The sequence below is a fragment of the Plutella xylostella genome, chromosome 24 (genome assembly GCF_932276165.1).
Source record: "Plutella xylostella chromosome 24, ilPluXylo3.1, whole genome shotgun sequence".
Lineage (NCBI taxonomy): Eukaryota > Metazoa > Arthropoda > Insecta > Lepidoptera > Plutellidae > Plutella > Plutella xylostella.
The window spans coordinates 2,246,356-2,265,212 of NC_064004.1; the positions used below are offsets into that span (position 1 = coordinate 2,246,356).

Here is an 18,857-nt window from a genome sequence, read left to right on the forward strand (position 1 = left end):
AATGGTAATAATCAATGGTCTCTTAGTTTATTCATTATTAAAATTAAGTATAGCTAAAGGAATTCCTTACAGATTACTTTAAAATTATACACGTAAGGTGCCGCAATTTGGTCTGTGATTTTGAAGCTTTTTTGGCGTCTTCTTGTCTGTGGCCACCTGAAACAAAATGGCGACGTCATGAATCAGTATTAAAGGGTGTTTTAAAAGTAAATAGACACCATGTAGGTATAATAGACACACACATTTGGATAAGAAGGACATCAATTGAAACACATCCTCAGATCAAAACCTAACTCAGAACTTAAGCCAGAAGTGGTTGGATAAGGAAGGCCGAGGACAGAGATTTGGTTTGAATCAGCGGTTAAATAAATCGTCCGGTCAGATTAATTAACAGTCACTCACTGAACTTAAGGACTAGTACGGGGCGCAATTGAGACGTGACAATTTTTGCATCGCGCTCACTAACGCCGCCACAGCCTCAGGAGCGAGCGCGACGGAGAACTTTAGTCACGTTTTAATTGCGCCCCGTGCTAGCTCTACAGGTGATACGTCACTAAAGGAGGCTTCTGTCACTCACCTGCGTGTCACTCGTATGTCACTGCTTGGAGCGGCGGCTGGGCTCGCTGGCGGTGGGCGGGGGAGGGGGGCCCTTCTTGTCCAGTTCTTCAAGGTACGACATGATGATGGCGTCTCGCTCTTCGGGCACATGCTCTAGGGCTAGGTATCTGTGGGGAGAGATTTGATGTGAATAAACTGGTAATCAGACAATAGAAATTGTATTTGTGTGGTATGAGCCGCTGTCTCAGCGCGGTCTTGGTAGAATTGAGTATTTCTTGTTGTGTTTTTTACCGTTATTTATTACGTACATGTCAATATACTTACTTAACTTATCAAAAATAAGGAAGAGTGAAGGTTTCAGTATTACGCCTTGAGACACGCCCTAAGAAATACCGGCTATATGCCAAAGCACACATCTTTAGCGCCTTTCTTCAGCAAGTCGAACTATTAATAAATACAAGAAAAAGTGTAGGCCCCATTAGAATGCCTTGAGGCACGCCTACCTGGCGTCGTGTTTAAGCAGGTTGTGCGCCGCCCCCGCGCCCCCCGCCGCCTGCACCGCGCGCAGCGTCTTGTGCGTGATGCCGCGAGTCTCTAGAAGGAGTTGTCTCAACGCTGTTTTAGCTGCGGTTTGGCGGTCGCGCTGGTAGTCGCGGAATTCACGCTCCATCTGAAACATGATAAGTTAAAAATAAGTTACTTTCCATGGCGCTTAATATACTTATCAATAAAATCGAAAATCACGTGAAAGTAAAAAAAAACGTGTTAATAACGTTTGAGATAACATCGCGACTATCGTGAGGAAACCTGCACATCTAGATTCTACATATGCACTCTAAGTGAATTGTACCTACTCATTCATAAACGGCGATACGGCTCGCTACCTATCAAGTGAGTACCAATGTACAACGCATAGCTATCCCTTCGGGGATTACAATCATGGCCGCAGAAAAACTTGTTCACAATAACATGGTGGTCCAGCATAATTTTTACCTTGTCCGTGTCAGGGTACGCCTGCGCGCGATGGTCGTGCTTCAGCAGCGCCTAATATACTTATCAATGTGGTCAAAAATCACGTTCCCTACTTTGAAATTTGAAGCGCGTTCATGCGATTATAAACCTCATTTAGAAAGAAAGAAAGAAGAAAGAAAGAAAGAAAATGTTTATTCAGTGCACTGCAAAGGTAATTTACTGGTAATTACGTGGAGTTCTTTCATAATGTATACCTTGTCAGGGTCTGGGTACGCCTAAGCCCGTGGTTCGTGCTTCAGTAGTGCTCTCGTCTCCCGCCAGGAGGCGGTGGGCGCCACGTTCAACTTGTCATGACGCTTAATATACTTATCAATGTGCTATGTGGTCAAAAACCCTTTAAAAACGCGTTCATAACTTTTGAGCTACCAGCTCAACCAGCTTATTGTTACCTCATTCTTTGCAATAAATGATTTTGATTTTGAGATTTGGTCCTTCGAGCCGGATACGTGTAGTAAACTCATTATTTTTACCTTGTCCGGGTCTGGGTAGGCCTGCGCTCGTGGCTCGTGTTTCAGTAGTGCTCTCGTCTCCCGCCAGGAGGCGGTGAGCGCCACGTTCAGCTCGGTCAGCAGGGCGCGGAACTTGTCATAGCGCTTAATATACTTATCAATAAGTACAAAAAGACGTAGAGACAGGGCGCCACCGTCGCTCAATACAGACCAGTTACAGAGATTGAATTTTTAAAACTTAATTAAAAATAGAAATACAAAAAAATTGTGATTAAAAAGGTCACCAACATTTTCATGTAGTCATAATACATCGACCAAAGTGTTATCAAAGTGATTTAACTACTAATAATAAAAAACAAAAGATCACAACAATTCAAAGCAAAACTGTTTACAATGAAGAAAAATAGTGCTTAATAAAGTTATCAGGGCAAACAGGCTCATAACTAAGTGTCTGTGTCAGTGATATTAAGTGATTTTAGTGAAATAATTGTTATTTACTAACAATCTATTTACTTGTGTAATATCACCTGTCCAAAGTTCACCAACGGCTAATTTGCACCAAATACATGCAAAACTAGAATAAGATCAATTATTTCAACAACAAATCTTAAGCAACTGTAGTCTAGTCGGATAAGACTCTGGACTCTGTAGCACTTATCTCGCCGAGAGCGGGTTCGATTCCACCGCTGTGCATATAATCTTTTGTAATTTATTTCCTCATACTGTGATTTATGGTAAAAAGATACTAAAGATAAAATATAAAACATGAGTTTCTTAGATACCATCACGTTTCGTAGACGGCCGCGAACACAATCAGAAACACAAATGACGGAAGATGAAGCTAATAGCACAAAAAACGCACTAGATGGCACTTCAAACAGTATGCCATCCTTCTCTGAGGACGAAGACGAGGTGGTTAAAGATCTTAAGTCTCAGATCGAACATCTTCAAATTGAATTAAAAGCCGCACACGACGAAATCGGTAATCTTAGTCTAGAAAATGCGGAACTTAAAAATAGCATCAAGGTAATACAAAAAGAAAACGATATGTACAAAAAAGTCACAAATAGTTTGAAAAATGACTTAGCCACTCCTAAAAAAAAGAAAGAAAACATTTCGGCTATGTTGACAAAGACTCCTAGAATTATAACTGAAAAATACGTAGACAATAAAATTGATACGACTAAGGAATCTACAAAACAAAAAACACAAGTAAAACCAAATCATAATAATGACACAAGCAAGCTACACAGACTTACGACACCAAAGGCAAGAGATAGTAACAGAAACTCTTCCACGATGACAAACCAACCTAGGACACAAAACAAGTTACTCATTGTCAGTAGCAATAAAACCAATAACATTTTAGAGATAACTAGAACTACATTTCATAGCGACTACAACTCATGTCATGATTTGACACCAAATGTTGGAATAAAGCAACTTCTTTGGGGAATTGAAGCAAAACTGAAGAACTTCACGAAAGATGATTTCTGTGTGATTTTAATCGGAGAGAGTGACTTTAAAACGACGAATAACTACTTCGATTTAGTTGTGTACATACGAGAAATTCTGCAGCCATTACATCACACAAACATTTTAATATGCCTTCCTACATTTAAATGCCATGACCACACCTCAATGTTCAACTGGCGAGTAGAAACGTTTAATAACTTAATTTATCTGGATGCTCTGACACATGAGCACATATTTGTACTTGACTCAAATGCTAACTTAACTTATGACTATAACATGTTTTCAAGGGGTCAAGGTCAATTAAATGACAAAGGAATGCAAACCGTATTTTATGACATATATAAATCAATCAATTTTGTTATTAAAAAATACAGAGAATGCCCATGTAATCATATTACTAACAAACAAAGTGTCACAAATTCATGTAATACTAATAATTCATCTGACTTTTTTCGTGTATAAATCAATATGTGTTATGCATCAAAATATTAATGGACTTATAACTAAATCAGACTTGCTAGTTGTGAATTTGGAAGAACTATCTATTAATAATACAAATGTAGACGTCTTGTGTATTACGGAACATAATATGATGGCCTCTGATGTCAGTCAATTGTCCATACCAAACTATACACTGGCTACACATTTCTGTAGAGATGATCGAAACGGGGGATCCTGCATCTTGGTAAAAAACAGCTTAAAGTCTAAACCTATCTTGGAAATTTTGAAACTGAACAGCCCAAATCGTTTTGAGTGTTGTGCTTTGGAGCTAATTGATCATAAAATTATTATAATTTGCATTTACAGAATACCAAAATACACTAAGGAGGCCTTCAATCTATTCTTTGAAAAACTGGAGGTAATCCTATCTAAATACTGTTTAGGAAAAAAATGTATAATCTGTGGAGACTTCAACATTGACATCCTAAAAAATAATGAACAAACAAAGACATTTGAAAATTTACTCCTAAGCTATAACTTCAAACTTAAAATTCGTCAACCCACACGACTTAGTAGTGGTACCTGCATTGACAATATTACATATAATATAAAGGGTGGCACAGCTGAAGTCATAGATTTCGCGCTGTCTGATCATACTGCACAGTTAAGTACATGCCCAGTTAAAAAAAGTTGCAGTCTACCATTCTGGTATACATATAGGCGAGACTACTCTCTTGAAAATCTACAGAAATTCAAGGAATGTTTAGACAATCTTAGTTTTAATGATGTATATGAAGAAAAAGATGCTGATAAAGCATTTGACATTTATTTTAATACTTTTAAACTCTTTTATGACTTGTGTTTCCCACTTAGAAGAATAAAAATGTACACTTCAAAAAAAATTAAATGGGTTTCGAAAGGTATTAGAGCTTGTAGTAAGCGGAAGCGAGAACTTTTGTGGGCGTATAGACGTGCTCCCAACTCTAATAACAAAAAAAAGCTTAAACTGTATTCAAAAAGACTCAAATTAATAATTGCACTCACTCAGAAACACCAGAACGATCATAAAATCAAAAACTCTACCAATAAATCAAAAACCACATGGAAAATTATAAATAAGTCGAAAGAAAATTTTCCTCCGGAACCAATATACCAATTAAAAGTCAACGGCAAAATAATTAAAAAACCATCTGACATCGCTGAAAATTTTAATAATTATTTTGTTAATGTAGTTTCATCTCATTCGAATCCGGAAAAAGATGAAGATAATAATTTTAATAGTGACCGACAATATGAATTTAATAATTTATTGACAACTAAAAGCTATAATTCACTGTTCATGAAACCGACTACCGCACATGACATATATCTAATAATAAAATCATTGAAAAACACAAACAGCACTGGGTACGATGATATATCAACCAAAGTTGTCAAATATGTTGCAGCAACAACTGCCCCGGTGCTGAGTTATCTGGTCAATCTTAGTATAGAAACGGGAGTCTACCCCAAGAAACTTAAAAAGACTATCGTAACACCAATTTTTAAGAAAGATGATAGAGAAATCATGGATTTCTATCGTCCTATAGCACTGATTCCAATTTACTCAAAGATATATGAAAAATGCATCTATGATAATCTTTATTCATTCTTAGAAAATTTCGATATCTTGGCGAAAGAACAACATGGATTCAGAAAAAAATCCACGATTAATGTTGCTATATATAATTTTATAAAAAAAAAAATAACAAACATTGACACAAAACAATGTGTATCAGCACTATATATGGATCTATCAAAAGCATTTGACTTTGTGAATCATAAGGTACTTCTGAATAAATTGGAAAAATATGGCATTAGAGGTAAGATTTTGTCACTCATCAATTCCTACCTTACTGATAGAGCTCAACTAACCCAGATCAAAAAAATATGTAGTAAAACAAAAACAGAAAAAGTTTTTTTATCTAGCGAAAAGGCAGTTAAAAATGGTGTTCCACAGGGAAGCGTGTTAGGTCCTCTGCTGTTTCTTATTTATATTAATGATCTTCCTAATATAACAAAACATTCAATGATACTATTTGCCGATGACAGTACGATTGTTTTTACTAAAATTAATGAGAATGATTATAACCTTGACATTAATAATACTCTTGACAACGTTGTTGGCTGGTTGACCGCTAATAATCTTAAATTAAATGTTAGTAAAACTAAATTAATGGACTTTTATAATAATGACATAACTAATTTGAACATAAATATTTTAGGACATACAATTAATGAAACGGACGAAACAAAATTTTTAGGCTTAATTATTGACAAAAAACTTACATGGAAGAGCCACGTAGATACTGTATGCAAAAAGCTGAGTCAGTACTCTTATGCTCTCTATCAATTATCAAAAACTGTAAGCCAATCCACAGCTCTCATCTCTTACCATGGTTATGTGACCTCAACATTAAGGTATGGGATCATATTCTGGGGAAACTCTACAGACAGAGAAAACGTTTTTAAAGCCCAAAAAAGATGCCTACGCTCCATTTGTAAATTGCGCAAAACACGGCCACCTTATTACGTTGATAACATATTAACTAGCTTTCTCATGTAAATACCGGCTGATTTTGGATCACGCGCATAATATTTTCACCACGTGTTCTCCTAGTCATACTGACCAACTTTCATTATTGGGCCAACCTTGAAATCGCGAAAAAAACTGCTGTTCCATATTAAATGTCAATACCAACTCGACCAAAATGTATGGAACAGATGTTTTTTTTTGCAATTTTAGAGTCAAAATCACTCTGTAATAAGGTTATATTACCTTGTCCGGGTCAGGGTACGCCTGTGCCCGTGGTTCGTGCTTCAGTAGTGCTCTCGTCTCCCGCCAGGAGGCGGTGGGCGCCACGTTCAGAACTTGTCATGTCGCTTAATAGGTATACTTATCAATGTGGTCAAAAATTGCGTATGCCTAATTTTGAGATTTGAATTCAACTTATTTACTGATAATTACATGGTGGTCTCGTATAATCATTACCTTGTCAGGGTCTGGGTACGCCTGTGCCCGTGGCTCATGCTTCAGTAGTGCTCTCGTCTCCCGCCAGGAGGCGGTGGGCGCCACGTTCAGCTCGGTCAGGAGGGCGCGGAACTTGTCGCGCCGCTTGTTGCCTAGGGCGTGCGTGTGCGTCGTGAATAGACGCTCCTGGGGATGGAGATTAAACATTAAGTTATCAAGTATACGATTGTTTATTTATTCATAGATAGATTTGAGAAATGTGTAGTTCAGTGATACTGTTAGGTTTTTGTAGCGTTAACGAGGAATCAGAAATTTAGTATGCGGCCGCTATGATTTTGGTTGACATCCATTAAATTTTGTGTGATATGCAGAGATAGTTTCTAAATAGATATAAGAGAGAGTGTAGGTCCTAGTATGCTTCCTTGAGGTACGCCACAAGAAATATACGCTATATTGATGGGAAAGAGCACCAGAGGATCCAAAACATTGGCCTATGGACAATAAACATAAAAGAAAGGATCACAATCCTTTCTGTCACGAACTGGCTCGTCTATTACCTTATCATCCTTGCTAAGAAGCTCGGCCAGTGAGTAGCGGTGGTCCTTCTTCAGCTGCTTCTTCGCCTCGCACTAGCTCAGCTTTGTATTACTTACAATATCTATGTCACGGGCACCACGACTATTTATGAATATGAGAAAGAGTGTAGGCCCCAGTATCCTTCCTTGAGGTACACCACAAGAAATATACGCTTTATTGATGGGTAAGAAGCACCACAGGATCGAAAACCTTGGCGTAAACATAAGAAGACGATAAATCGAAAAGCGCACGGCAGAAAATATGATATTTATAAAGAAATTCCTTCATTTCAAATTCCCTTGTCATCCTTGCTCAGAAGGTCGGCCAGTGAGTAGCGGTGGTCCTTCTTCAGCTGCTTCTTCGCCTCGCGACAGCTCAGCTCTGTATTACTTACTATGACTACTTTACGGACCCCGATTCAAGCTTGCTAAGTCCATTTATGAATATGAGAAAGAGTTAAGGCTCCAGTATGCTTCCTTGAGGTACGCCATAAGTATTGGGTGGCTAGAAAAGAACCAGAGGATCCAAAACACTGGCGTATAGACAATGTTTTGGATCCTTTGGTGCCCTTCCAGAATTATTAACCATAACTCTTTCTATCATGAACTGTCGGGTGTATTACCTTATCATCCTTGCTAAGAAGCTCGGCCAGTGAGTAGCGGTGGTCCTTCTTCAGCTGCTTCTTCGCCTCGCGCCAGCTCCGCCTCGAATTAATTACAATGCTTACCTTACCAGCACCGTTTCAAGCTTGCAAAGACCATTTATGAATATGAGAAAGAGTGTAGGGATTCTAAACATTGGCGTATAGACAATAAACATGAAAGAAAGGATCAGGGTTCTTTCTATCATGAAATAACTTAAAATTACCTTGTCATCCTTGCTCAGAAGCTCAACCAGTGAGTAGCGGTGGTCCTTCTTCAGATGCTTCTTGGCCTCGCGTCAGCTCAGCTCCGTATTACTTACAATGCTTACCTTACCAGCACCGTTTCAAGCTTGTACAGACCATTTATGAATATGAGAAAGAGTGTAGGCCCCAGTATGCTTCCTTGAGGTACGCCATATGTATTGGGTGGCTGGAAGAGAACCAGAGGATCCAAAGCACTGGCGTATGGTCAATATTTTGAATCCTGTGGTGCTCTTCCAGAATTATTCACCATAATCCTTTCTATCATGAACTGTCGGATAAACTCGGATAAATTACCTTGTCATCCTTGCTCAGAAGCTCGGCCAGTGAGTAGCGGTGGTCCTTCTTCAGCTGCTTCTTCGCCTCGCGCCAGCTCAGCTCCGGGTTGCGCACCAGGTCCGCTAGTAGCGCGTTGAAGTGCTGAAGAAATATGTGTCAGTTTTTTATTAAATTATCACTTGTTTTTAAAACTATTGTGTTTCTTTTTTCAACTCTCAAAAAGGTCACAAAGGGTTTTCTTGTGACGTGGGCCTCCTTTCGTACAGACTTTCCGTGGGGTACTGAATTTAATAATACGTTTTCTAAACCACTAACTATAAAAGATAGTCGGTCTGAATAATTAAACTCAAGTACTAAAGACGGGAACATGGTATGGGTTTTTTGTGACCAAGGCCAGCCCAACCCAAGGGCATCTTGAGCTTGACCATAAGGCACTCCTTGACTAACCGATTGTATTTTTAATCGACTTCGAAAAAAGGAGAAGGTTCTCAATTCGGTATATATGTATGTTTTTTTTTCTTTTTATTTTTTATGTTAATAATTTTATCTATTTCAGTAATAAAGTAACATAACCTCACCTGCACCGCCTCATCCCGCTTATGATACTCGCGTTCCTTATCCCGGTCCCTGAGACTGGTCGCCAGCGCCTTCTGCACCTCCCTCTCGCGCTCCTTCAGCGACTGTTGCGCCCGCGCAGCCTTCGCGCGCGCCTCCGACGTGTCGCTCTCCGCGCCGTCCGCTTCCGCTTCCGGTTCTGCTTCCGGTTCCGGTGAGGCCGCGCCCGGCTCCGCATCCGCTGACGTGTCCAGCTGGTGGTTTGTTAGAGTAGAATAGAATATAAGTTTATTGGTCACCACAAACACAATATTTATTTTATTTTTATTTTAAAATATACAATAGCCAACAGGCGTACACTAAACAAATATTACGAAGCTACTAAACGTATGATCAATATGCGGCGATAAAAGTGCTTGTTGAGTTTTTTGGAGATTTTTTTAATTATTGAGTCAAGTGCGGCTAAAAAAGGATATAGGGTGAGTCTTTTGTAAGTGCATATTCGAAACTAAGACACAGAGCTCTTCATTCTGAAAAACCTTGGGATATAACTAAAAAAAGCTCTGTGACCCACTTTCGCATGTGCATCAACGAAAGACCACTTTAGTATACCAATTTTGTTACGAGGAAGTCAATCAAATTGCGAACACCAAAAAAAGTAATCTCATATTTTTATGGAATAGAATTTTCACAGCTTTACTTGTATAGAACTGCGATTCCTAAACCTTTAGAGCTGTCAAGATTGTACTGCATAAAAAATCTAAGATTAAGTTACGAAACCATTATTGTTTTTGGCATTTCGGGGATTTTTCTGCACTGTGCAGCGAGCACAAGATTCGATACTATTTTCGAATCTACACGAAGGGTCACTTTTAGCAGACGCTAAACGTATTTAAATCAAATTTTAAATACATTTTGTACTAAGTGACAGACGTATGACAGGCTACTAAATACGTTTAGCGTTTGGTGAAATTCCACCTAACATATGGAAAAAACAAATGTCACTTTTCGAACTAACTTTTCCTTACATTTTGACAGGTACAGTTGACGATACGCAACGTTAACAGAGGTTCGAAACTTGTGCTCGCGACTCTGTAGAGCGATCCGGAAAAAACAGGAGCTAACGTATAAAATCGAATGCGAGTGCGACTATTCGAAAGTGCTGTCAACCTGTCAACAACAAAATGGCGGTGTATAGATTTGCGAAAGTTTGACAGCTATCATTCCATAGGACATTCTCAGAATAATATTATGTATTCTGTGGTCATTCTATTCGATAGGTAAAAAGGTAAATATTTAGTAGCCTGTCATACGTCTGTCACTTAGTACAAAATGTATTTAAAATTTGATTTAAATACGTTTAGCGTCTGCCAAAAGTGACCCTTCGTGTAGATTCAAAAATAGTATCGAATCCTGTGCTCGCTGCACAGGTGCAGAAAAATCCTCGAAATGCCAAAAAAATAATGGTTTCGTAACTTAATCTCAGATTTTTTATTCAGTACAATCTTGACAGCTCTAAAGATTTAGGAATCGCAGTTCTATTCAAGTAAAGCTGTGAAAATTCTATCCTATAAAAATATGAGATTACTTATTTTGGTATTCGTAATTTGATTGACTTCCTCGTAACAAAATTGGTACACTAAAGTGGTGAGTCTTTCGTCGTCACACTTTTCTGCCGGAATACGCGACTCACAACTCACAAAATTACGCTCGTGTTGCCTCACCCTAAGGCCCAAAAAATATTGCTGACGCGGAAGATTTTATTTTGTCAAATATAGGTATTTTATAAATAAAAAACAAGACGATTCAATACATCACACTTTATTAACAACAAGTCCACTAAATGTATTATTTAAATACAACACATACATTATTTAGTTTTCAAAATGTTACATGGAATAATTGTGATGAAATACTGTAGTTTACCTTAAAATTTTAACTTTAACACATAGATCAAAACATAAATCAAGCATTGACACACCTCAAAAATTTTAAGATTGATGTTTTGGGGCCGTTTATTAATCCCCCCCTCCCCCCTGGTGATATTTGGTGAGTTTTTCCGTACCCCCTCCCCCCCTTTGAGCCTCACGTGAGTAATGGACGGCCCCTTTCTAAAAAAAAATAGAATTTGTTGATTATGTTCCCCTTTCCGGGCCAAAAATCCATGCCACTTAATTTTTGAGGTGTGTCATGTTTTTACATAAATACTGATATTTGAAAATCTAAATCACTACGTTTATTTTGAGACTATTATACATTATCTATGTTGTATATGTATATGTCGCAGGCAACTGGTTAAATCTCCTGTTTGATTGAACCGCTAGCCCGTTCATTGGATGACGCTATTCAGTTGTATGACTAGGCCGAACGTTGATTGTACAAGCGTCACAAAACGTCCAACTAGTTAGCGGACTTAAAATCAGTCAGGTGGTGAATAAAACAAATATGGCGTCTAACAGCGAACAGCTGACACAAAAAGCACTTGTATTGTTATTTTTTGCAAATAAATTAGCTTTAAAGTGCGTTATTTATGTTAAAATAGTGTTACAACATGGATTTACCTATCATTTCACCGCCGGCGGATAGTTTCAAAGAAAAAAATGTGCTGAAACTGGATAATTATGAAGAACAATTTGTGAGATGAGAGCTTTGTAACATAGTCTTTTTGTTGACTCTTGTCTGGTCATGTTCATCCTAACCAGACATTACAAAGTTGCTGTACTATATCGCATTTAACGACTTCGCTGAATAACGTTCAGTCAAGACGTTGGACGTTACAGTCAACCACTTGACGAGTTGTTCATTAGTCATTCAACTGAGTAGCGTCATCCAATGAACGGGCTAGCTGTTCAATCAAACAGGAGATTAAACCAGATGACTGCGACATATATACCAACTTGTATAATATTTAAGAAAAATATAAAGTTTTATCTACATTGCCTTTAAAATACGAATTTCATAATAAAAATATAAATAAGTATATTTTTTAAATACCACTTTGAATACAAGATAATAGGTATACTGCAGATCTAAAATTGTAATACCACATCCAACATAGATACTCAACATACAGGAACATTGATAAAATGGCCAGAGTGCATTCAAAATTGAAACTTTTCAGTAGCAAAAGCCAAATAACTATATTTTTCATTCCAAAAGTCTAATAACAAAGTAAAAAATAATCATTCTTAGATCAATATTTATCCTGTCTGATCGCAAAATACATTAAATTTTTGGCGAATAGGTCAATCAGTTAAAATATATGACTTGTATGATAGATAGATTTCAATTAACTTACTCTCTATTTACGTAGGTGGTCTGAAAAGTTTCCGACCTCAACGTGAAGATGGTAGCACACATCAATTAAAGTCAGGGAATGTAATTGTGCATCTTTTGACAGCAACACTTCAAAGTTTCAGCCATTTTTGACGCGTGGTTTTTATTTTACAGTCGTTTGAGTGAGTCGATGTGAGCATTTCTGTGAAGATTGAAAAAATCGAGTATCGAGCTGTCTTAAAATATTGGTTTTTGAAAGGGAATACCCCTACGCAAATCAAAGATGAGTTTGATTCTGTGTACGGGGACTCTTCACCGTCATTTACCACTGTAAAATTTTGGGCAGCCGAATTTAAACGTGGCCGTAAGAGCTTCGGAGATGATGAACGTTCGGGACGTCCAAAAACTGTAACTACTGACGATAACATCGCTAAAGTTCTCCAAATGGTGTTAGACGACCGCCGAATTAAAGTGAGAGAGATAGCAGAGGCAATGAAAATGTCCAGAAAACGTGTTTATCACATATTAAATCAAGATTTAGGCATGAGAAGGCTGTCCGCGCGTTGGCTGCCGCGTTTGCTAACGTCAGACCAACGATGTGTTCGAATGAACATTTCCAATGCTCTGTTGGAGCAGTTTAGGCGCAATAAATCCGTGTTTTGGCGCCGCCTAATTACTGTTTTACAGGCTATGTAGAAGAATAAAACTAAATTTTAAGAAAAAAAATCTTGTATCTATGTTAGGTCGGAAACTTTTCAGACCACCCACGTACAACGCAATACCCCAGTTGACCTCAAATACCTTTATTATTTATAAAAATTGAATAGTTACTTAACTATACTTAATCTAAAACTCGTCGTGGAATGGGTAGTCGGGGTGGTCCACGCTGAAACAAAGAAACAATGTTAGTATACTTAGGTACATATTTATTTATTTATTAAGCTACTCATGTCGTTATTTTATAAGTTCGTCTTCATCAATTCGATCAACCTGTACCTAATCGTCAACTGCTGGACGGACTCTGCCAAGGAGGCCACATACCGGGTACCAGTCTATTGCCGAGCTCAGGTTGTCCGCATTAACGCAGACTAGAGAGCCGGAGGGCGTCCCACGCTACGCTTGCCAGCACTCGAAAACTCGTTTATCCGGACATATTATTTTCTAGGTGCTTTTTAAAATAAATGTTACTTATCTTTTTTATTCTGTCTAAGTAGTTACACTCGCAAGCAATAAAAAAGTTGCAGTGACAGCACCAAATTATGTTTATAATTACGACTACCCATCACGTCCCTACTGTTGCCGCACGGGCCTCCTTCCAATAAAGGGAGGGGGTAAGGCTAAGTCCACCACGCTGGCCTAGTGCGGGTTGGTGGACCCCAACACAAGCAAGCTTGTGCTGAGAGAGTTGTCGGGGGTAAGTATATCCCCCATTGTCCTATTACTAGCATAAAGACGGGCCCATCCGCTCTAAAAAATGACACACTCGCGTTGGCCCTAAAATCTTTCATAATCTGTAATTAGGGCCAGCGCGCGGGTGTCATTTTCTTTTGACAAAACGTTCTGACGCGAGTACCACAGAGTCTTTGTTACTTTCTACCCGCTGTTACTTTTGTCCCCGGTCTCCCCTATCCTTCCTTTTGAAATCATTGATATCCCCACTTACTCTCCCATGCTGCACAGCCGTCCGTTGCACTCCAGGGCGCCGATCTGCTGGATGTCAGCCGATGACAGTTGGAAGTCGAACACTTGGAAGTTCTGCGTCAGACGAGCCTTGTTCACCGACTTCGGGATCACGACTAGGCCGCGGTCGATGGCGTATCTGGTGAAATGAGATTGAGGTTATAGGTAAATAATAACTTCTAGGTAAATAATAACATTCATTCATTCTAAAGTGATTTCATTACGAAATTAATAATTTTTGCTACTAAGTGGTTTTTGGGTTTTATTTTAAAATCTACCTAGTTTATAAATAAATTCACATAAAAATAAATCTTTTGTGCCAAGTATGAATGAATGCAGTTTAGTTTAGGTTTTTCTTAAGCGTTCGAGCAGTGAAAATTAAGGAGACGCGTCTAGCTAGTGCAGTGGGTGTACCGCTGAAGTCTGGTTTTTAATCTCAGATACCTAGGTACTTATTCTGAACTATCATCAACAGTCGATTGTTCAGAGATCAAATGACGTTCATAAACCGTTCAGAATCTGTCAATTTAGTATCTGAGTAGCAGAGTAGGTAATCTCATAAAAACTAACAAAAACTGGCATAGCCTCGCCATAAAAATTTCTTTGTCTACGTTTGTATGCAGAAGATGATACAACATTCCTCTCACCTAATAAGCACTTGAGCGATAGACTTCTTATATTTCTCAGCAATGGCCTTCAACCTCGGGTCATCCAACAGCTGGGGGTCCCCTGGCTTGGCCCAGGGTCTGTCGGGGGAGCCCAGCGGACTATAGGCCGTCACCACGATGTCCAGCGACCGACAGTACTCGACCATCTTGTTTTGGTTCAGGTACGGGTGGATTTCAATCTGGAACGAATGGAGTTGGAAATGGATGAGTTTTGAATCTCTGGAAGGAAGAATTAAGGATTGCTGCTACTTAAGAAGTCGGATGAGTTCACGTCGGATCATAGACATGGGTGCATTTGCGGTATTGTAAGTTTATCCCTAGGTCGGATTAGAAGTACCTACTTAGGTGCCTAGGCGGTACAGTGGGAAATTAAAATGTCTGTTTTCTATATTTCCGTGAGTCTTCATCATCAGTGTTACCTACGTACCTGCATCACAGCCGGCTTGATCTTAGCGGCCGCCATCACCCTATCCAGCTGGCGCTTGTTGAAGTTCGAGACCCCGATGCTGCGGACCAGCCCGCCCTCCACCAGCCTCTCCAGGGCGCGCCAGGTGTCCACGTAGTCTGATGAGGAGTACTGAACCTTGCCGTTGGCATCTGTCGGGAGGAGCTCAGACTCTTCCTGGGGAGGAGAGGGTGAGGAAAGTTTTAGGGGATGGTTACTTAAAATTAAACTTTGGTTTTCGTTCTAAACTCAATAGGGTAATATATAGTAAACTATGTAAGTACTTAAGTAACTATGTGGAATCCATAATCATAATTTTGCGTAATTACCTAAGCCTAAAGGTTAAGATTTAAGAATAGATAGACATTCATTTGTAACGTAAGTATTTAAAGGTTAGTAGATGACCGATTTCAAGTTAAGTATTTTCTGGGCGCTTCCGTGCTTCGGACGGCACGAGTCCGTGGGTCCCGGTTGCTGCTTCGGGCAGCTTGAATACATCAGAGACAGCAGTCGGGTTGCCCACTTACCCGACAACTCTCTTGCTCAGTACAAGCTTGCTTGTGTTGGGGTCCTCCAACCCGCACTAGGCCAGCGTGGTGGACTAGGCCTAAAACCCTTCCTTCATTGGAAGGAGACCCGTGCCCCAGCAGTGGGGACGTGATGGGTTGTGATGATGATGGTACCTTATAAGCCTGCGGCCAGTGGATCAGATACAGGTCGAGGTACGGGACCCCGAGGTCCGCGAGCGTGGTCCGCAGCGCGCCCTCCACCAAGTCGGGGCGGTGGAACGTGCACCAGAGCTTGGACGTGATAAAGAGGTCTTCCCTGGAGAAAATAAGGAGTTTCTTGAATGAGATGATCAAAATTGGTCCCGTAGTTAAGCTGAAGCAGTTTAAGTATTCGCTATAGGGCCCTATAGTGATCGATGACGGACGTAGGAAAAGTACCTAGGTACGGTCAGCAGCTATATGCTACAAACTGTCAATGTTTTAATAGGCAGTTTGTGAGTTTCACAAGGTACAAAAGTGTATAGCTACTTATGCAGCTGACTGTATATCCTAAACATAACATAACATAAACCTCTCATAAACCTCCTAGTAAGTACATACGTAAAGATCTACTATGACAACTAAAAATAGCTGTCCATACCTAGCGTACCTAGGAAGTAAACAAGATAATAATAATCGGTGCGACTTCGATCACTGATAATGTCATGGGAAGAATGTGATAAGATAACTCAAGTTGTAAAGAGTAGTAGCTTCAAAGTGGGTCCTAAGAAGGAAATTTACACTCACGAGCAATGAAAAAGATCCACCCATCTATTTTTTGTAGCGCTGTTATCAGCTTTGGGGGGGCTAGCTTAACCATTTTGGAGTAGGTATCATCATCATCAGCCAATAATCATCCACTGCTGGACATAGGCTTCTCCCAAGAAGCGCCACAACACTCGGTCCTCGGCCTTCCTCATCCAACCACTACCGGCTACCCGCCTAAGGTCGTCAATCCAGCGGGCAGGAGGGCGTCCCACGCTGCGTTTGTCTGTTCGTGGTCTCCACTCGTCTACCCCAACGGTTTTCGGTTCTTCGGCAGATATGACCACCCCATTGCCACTTCAGCTAGCATATTTTGACAGCTATGTCGGTATCCTTAGTCCTCTGACGGATAAACTCATTTCTGATACCATCCATCAGAGAAACCCCAAGCATAGTGGACCATTTTGGAGTAATTTGGTGCTATATCACTGGAACTATTTTCATGGATCGCAATGACGGTTAAAAAATCCGTCTGGACAACTTTTGTTTTTCGCGAATTTTCAAAACTCATAAAACAAGAGATGTTTAGAATGTCCTGAGTCACCACCTGTTAGCTTACTATCATTAATATACAGTCAAACTTATAAAGTCCTGACATCAAAGAGTGCGAGTTTGCTAAGACTGTTTATGATCATCAGTTATTTAGGTACTTACTTTTACATATATTTTAAAAATAAAATACCGATTGATTATAGATTTTTAACGGAATTGTCCTTTAATAAATATAACGGATCGATTAAATACGATCTTAAACAATTAGGTAGCTAGGATCCACTTCCGTTTTCACGACTTTAAAGTTGGACTGTAGGTAGGTACTTACCTTTTGCACCACCCTGTGTAACTAGGTAAGTAGTTAGGTATATACGTTTCCAAAACCCACCGTTTGACCACTCCCTCCTCAAACTTCTTCTTCAACCCTTCTCCTACTTCCTTCTCGTTCTTGTAGATGTGTGCGCAGTCTATGTGCCGGTACCCTATGTCGATGGCGTCTTTCACTGCTTGCTCCACTTCCCCGGTTTGCGACTGTGAATTCCAAGGTGAAACTTGTTAGTAACTAGGTAGACTAGGTAGGTATAATGATGTCGGTTCTGAAGCCTCAAATTCTTGTCAAAACCTTAAATTCTTCGTTTACAAAGCGCTCTGTGTGTCTCCGTTGATCTCATTTTCCACTAGCAAAATTGAGAGTTTGATAGCGTTAAAATTAAAATCATAATTTAGCTTTTAGTTACACTTTACAATTGCTATCCAACTATTAATAGCTGTAAGTTTTCCTCAAATGTAAAAAAAAAAAAAAAAAAAAAAAAAAAATCGATACTTATTTAATACTAGCTGTTCCCGCGCGCTTCGCTTCGCCTTAAAAAGGTTTTTCCCGTGGGAATTCCGGGATAAAAAGTAGCCTATGTTCTTTCCCAGGGTCTAGACCGTATGTATACCAAATTTCATTCAAATCGGTTCAGTAGTTTTGGCGTGAAAGAGTAACAGACAGACAGACAGACAGACAGACAGACAGACAGACAGACAGACAGACACAGTTACTTTCGCATTTATAATATTAGTTAGGATAAATTTTCAATGGCGGCATGGTTGTCAGCTTTTTAGGTGAGTACTTGATTGAGCCACCGTAGCCTACTTGACCCTACGCAAGTATGTAACAAGTTAGTAAATAGTTATAACATTGAACCTAAATTAGACCCTTTAGTATACGCATGGTAGGTCGTTATAGTAAATAAAAAAAAACAGTAAATAATTATCAATACATGGATAATTAGGTGTTGGTAACTAGGTATCTTCAAACTACTTAAATCAAAATTTTGTTACTTAAATTTCTTAGTTAATAAACAGTGACCTCTTCTGGCACAGGTGCTTATGTACTTAAAAGAAGGGGTCAAGCTTAGTTTACTGATAAACTTTTTGGCAAATGAATAAGTAAAAGTTTTTGTATTGTATTTTGTATTTGTAAAAGCTGGTTAATACATCCAATGACCACTTATATTATTTACTTATATACCTACCTACGTAGTTATGTCATTTTTTTTCAATAGAAGTACCTAAACTAGGTATATAAATAAATGGTTTTCACTCACTTTCCATGTACCGAGGCCAAATGCTGGGATAGTGTGTCCATTGTACAACTTTATCTTTGGCACTTCACCCATATTTTTTAATTATAAGTCTAAGTACTTATTATATTTAGG

General features: G+C 39.2%; 2 protein-coding genes across 2 annotated transcripts; both read right to left on the reverse strand.

Annotated features, from left to right (window-relative positions):
• On the reverse strand, positions 1 to 9,546 carry LOC105382083 (transcription elongation regulator 1; the record flags this gene model as incomplete). Its single annotated transcript, XM_048629737.1, has 7 exons — positions 1 to 156; positions 578 to 725; positions 1,062 to 1,228; positions 2,061 to 2,171; positions 6,988 to 7,152; positions 8,744 to 8,866; positions 9,304 to 9,546. Coding segments are annotated over 6 exons (939 nt in total), but the record flags the coding sequence as incomplete, so codon positions are not given.
• Positions 9,547 to 13,387: 3,841 nt separating this feature from the next.
• On the reverse strand, positions 13,388 to 18,857 carry LOC105382049 (aldo-keto reductase family 1 member B1). Its single transcript, XM_048629689.1, has 7 exons — positions 18,747 to 18,857; positions 17,543 to 17,685; positions 16,033 to 16,174; positions 15,332 to 15,526; positions 14,884 to 15,083; positions 14,220 to 14,375; positions 13,388 to 13,442 (listed from the first exon to the last, which is right to left on the reverse strand). The coding sequence occupies exons 1-7, from the start codon at positions 18,816 to 18,818 to the stop codon at positions 13,403 to 13,405; spliced, it is 948 nt and encodes a 315-aa protein (XP_048485646.1). The 5' UTR covers positions 18,819 to 18,857; the 3' UTR covers positions 13,388 to 13,402.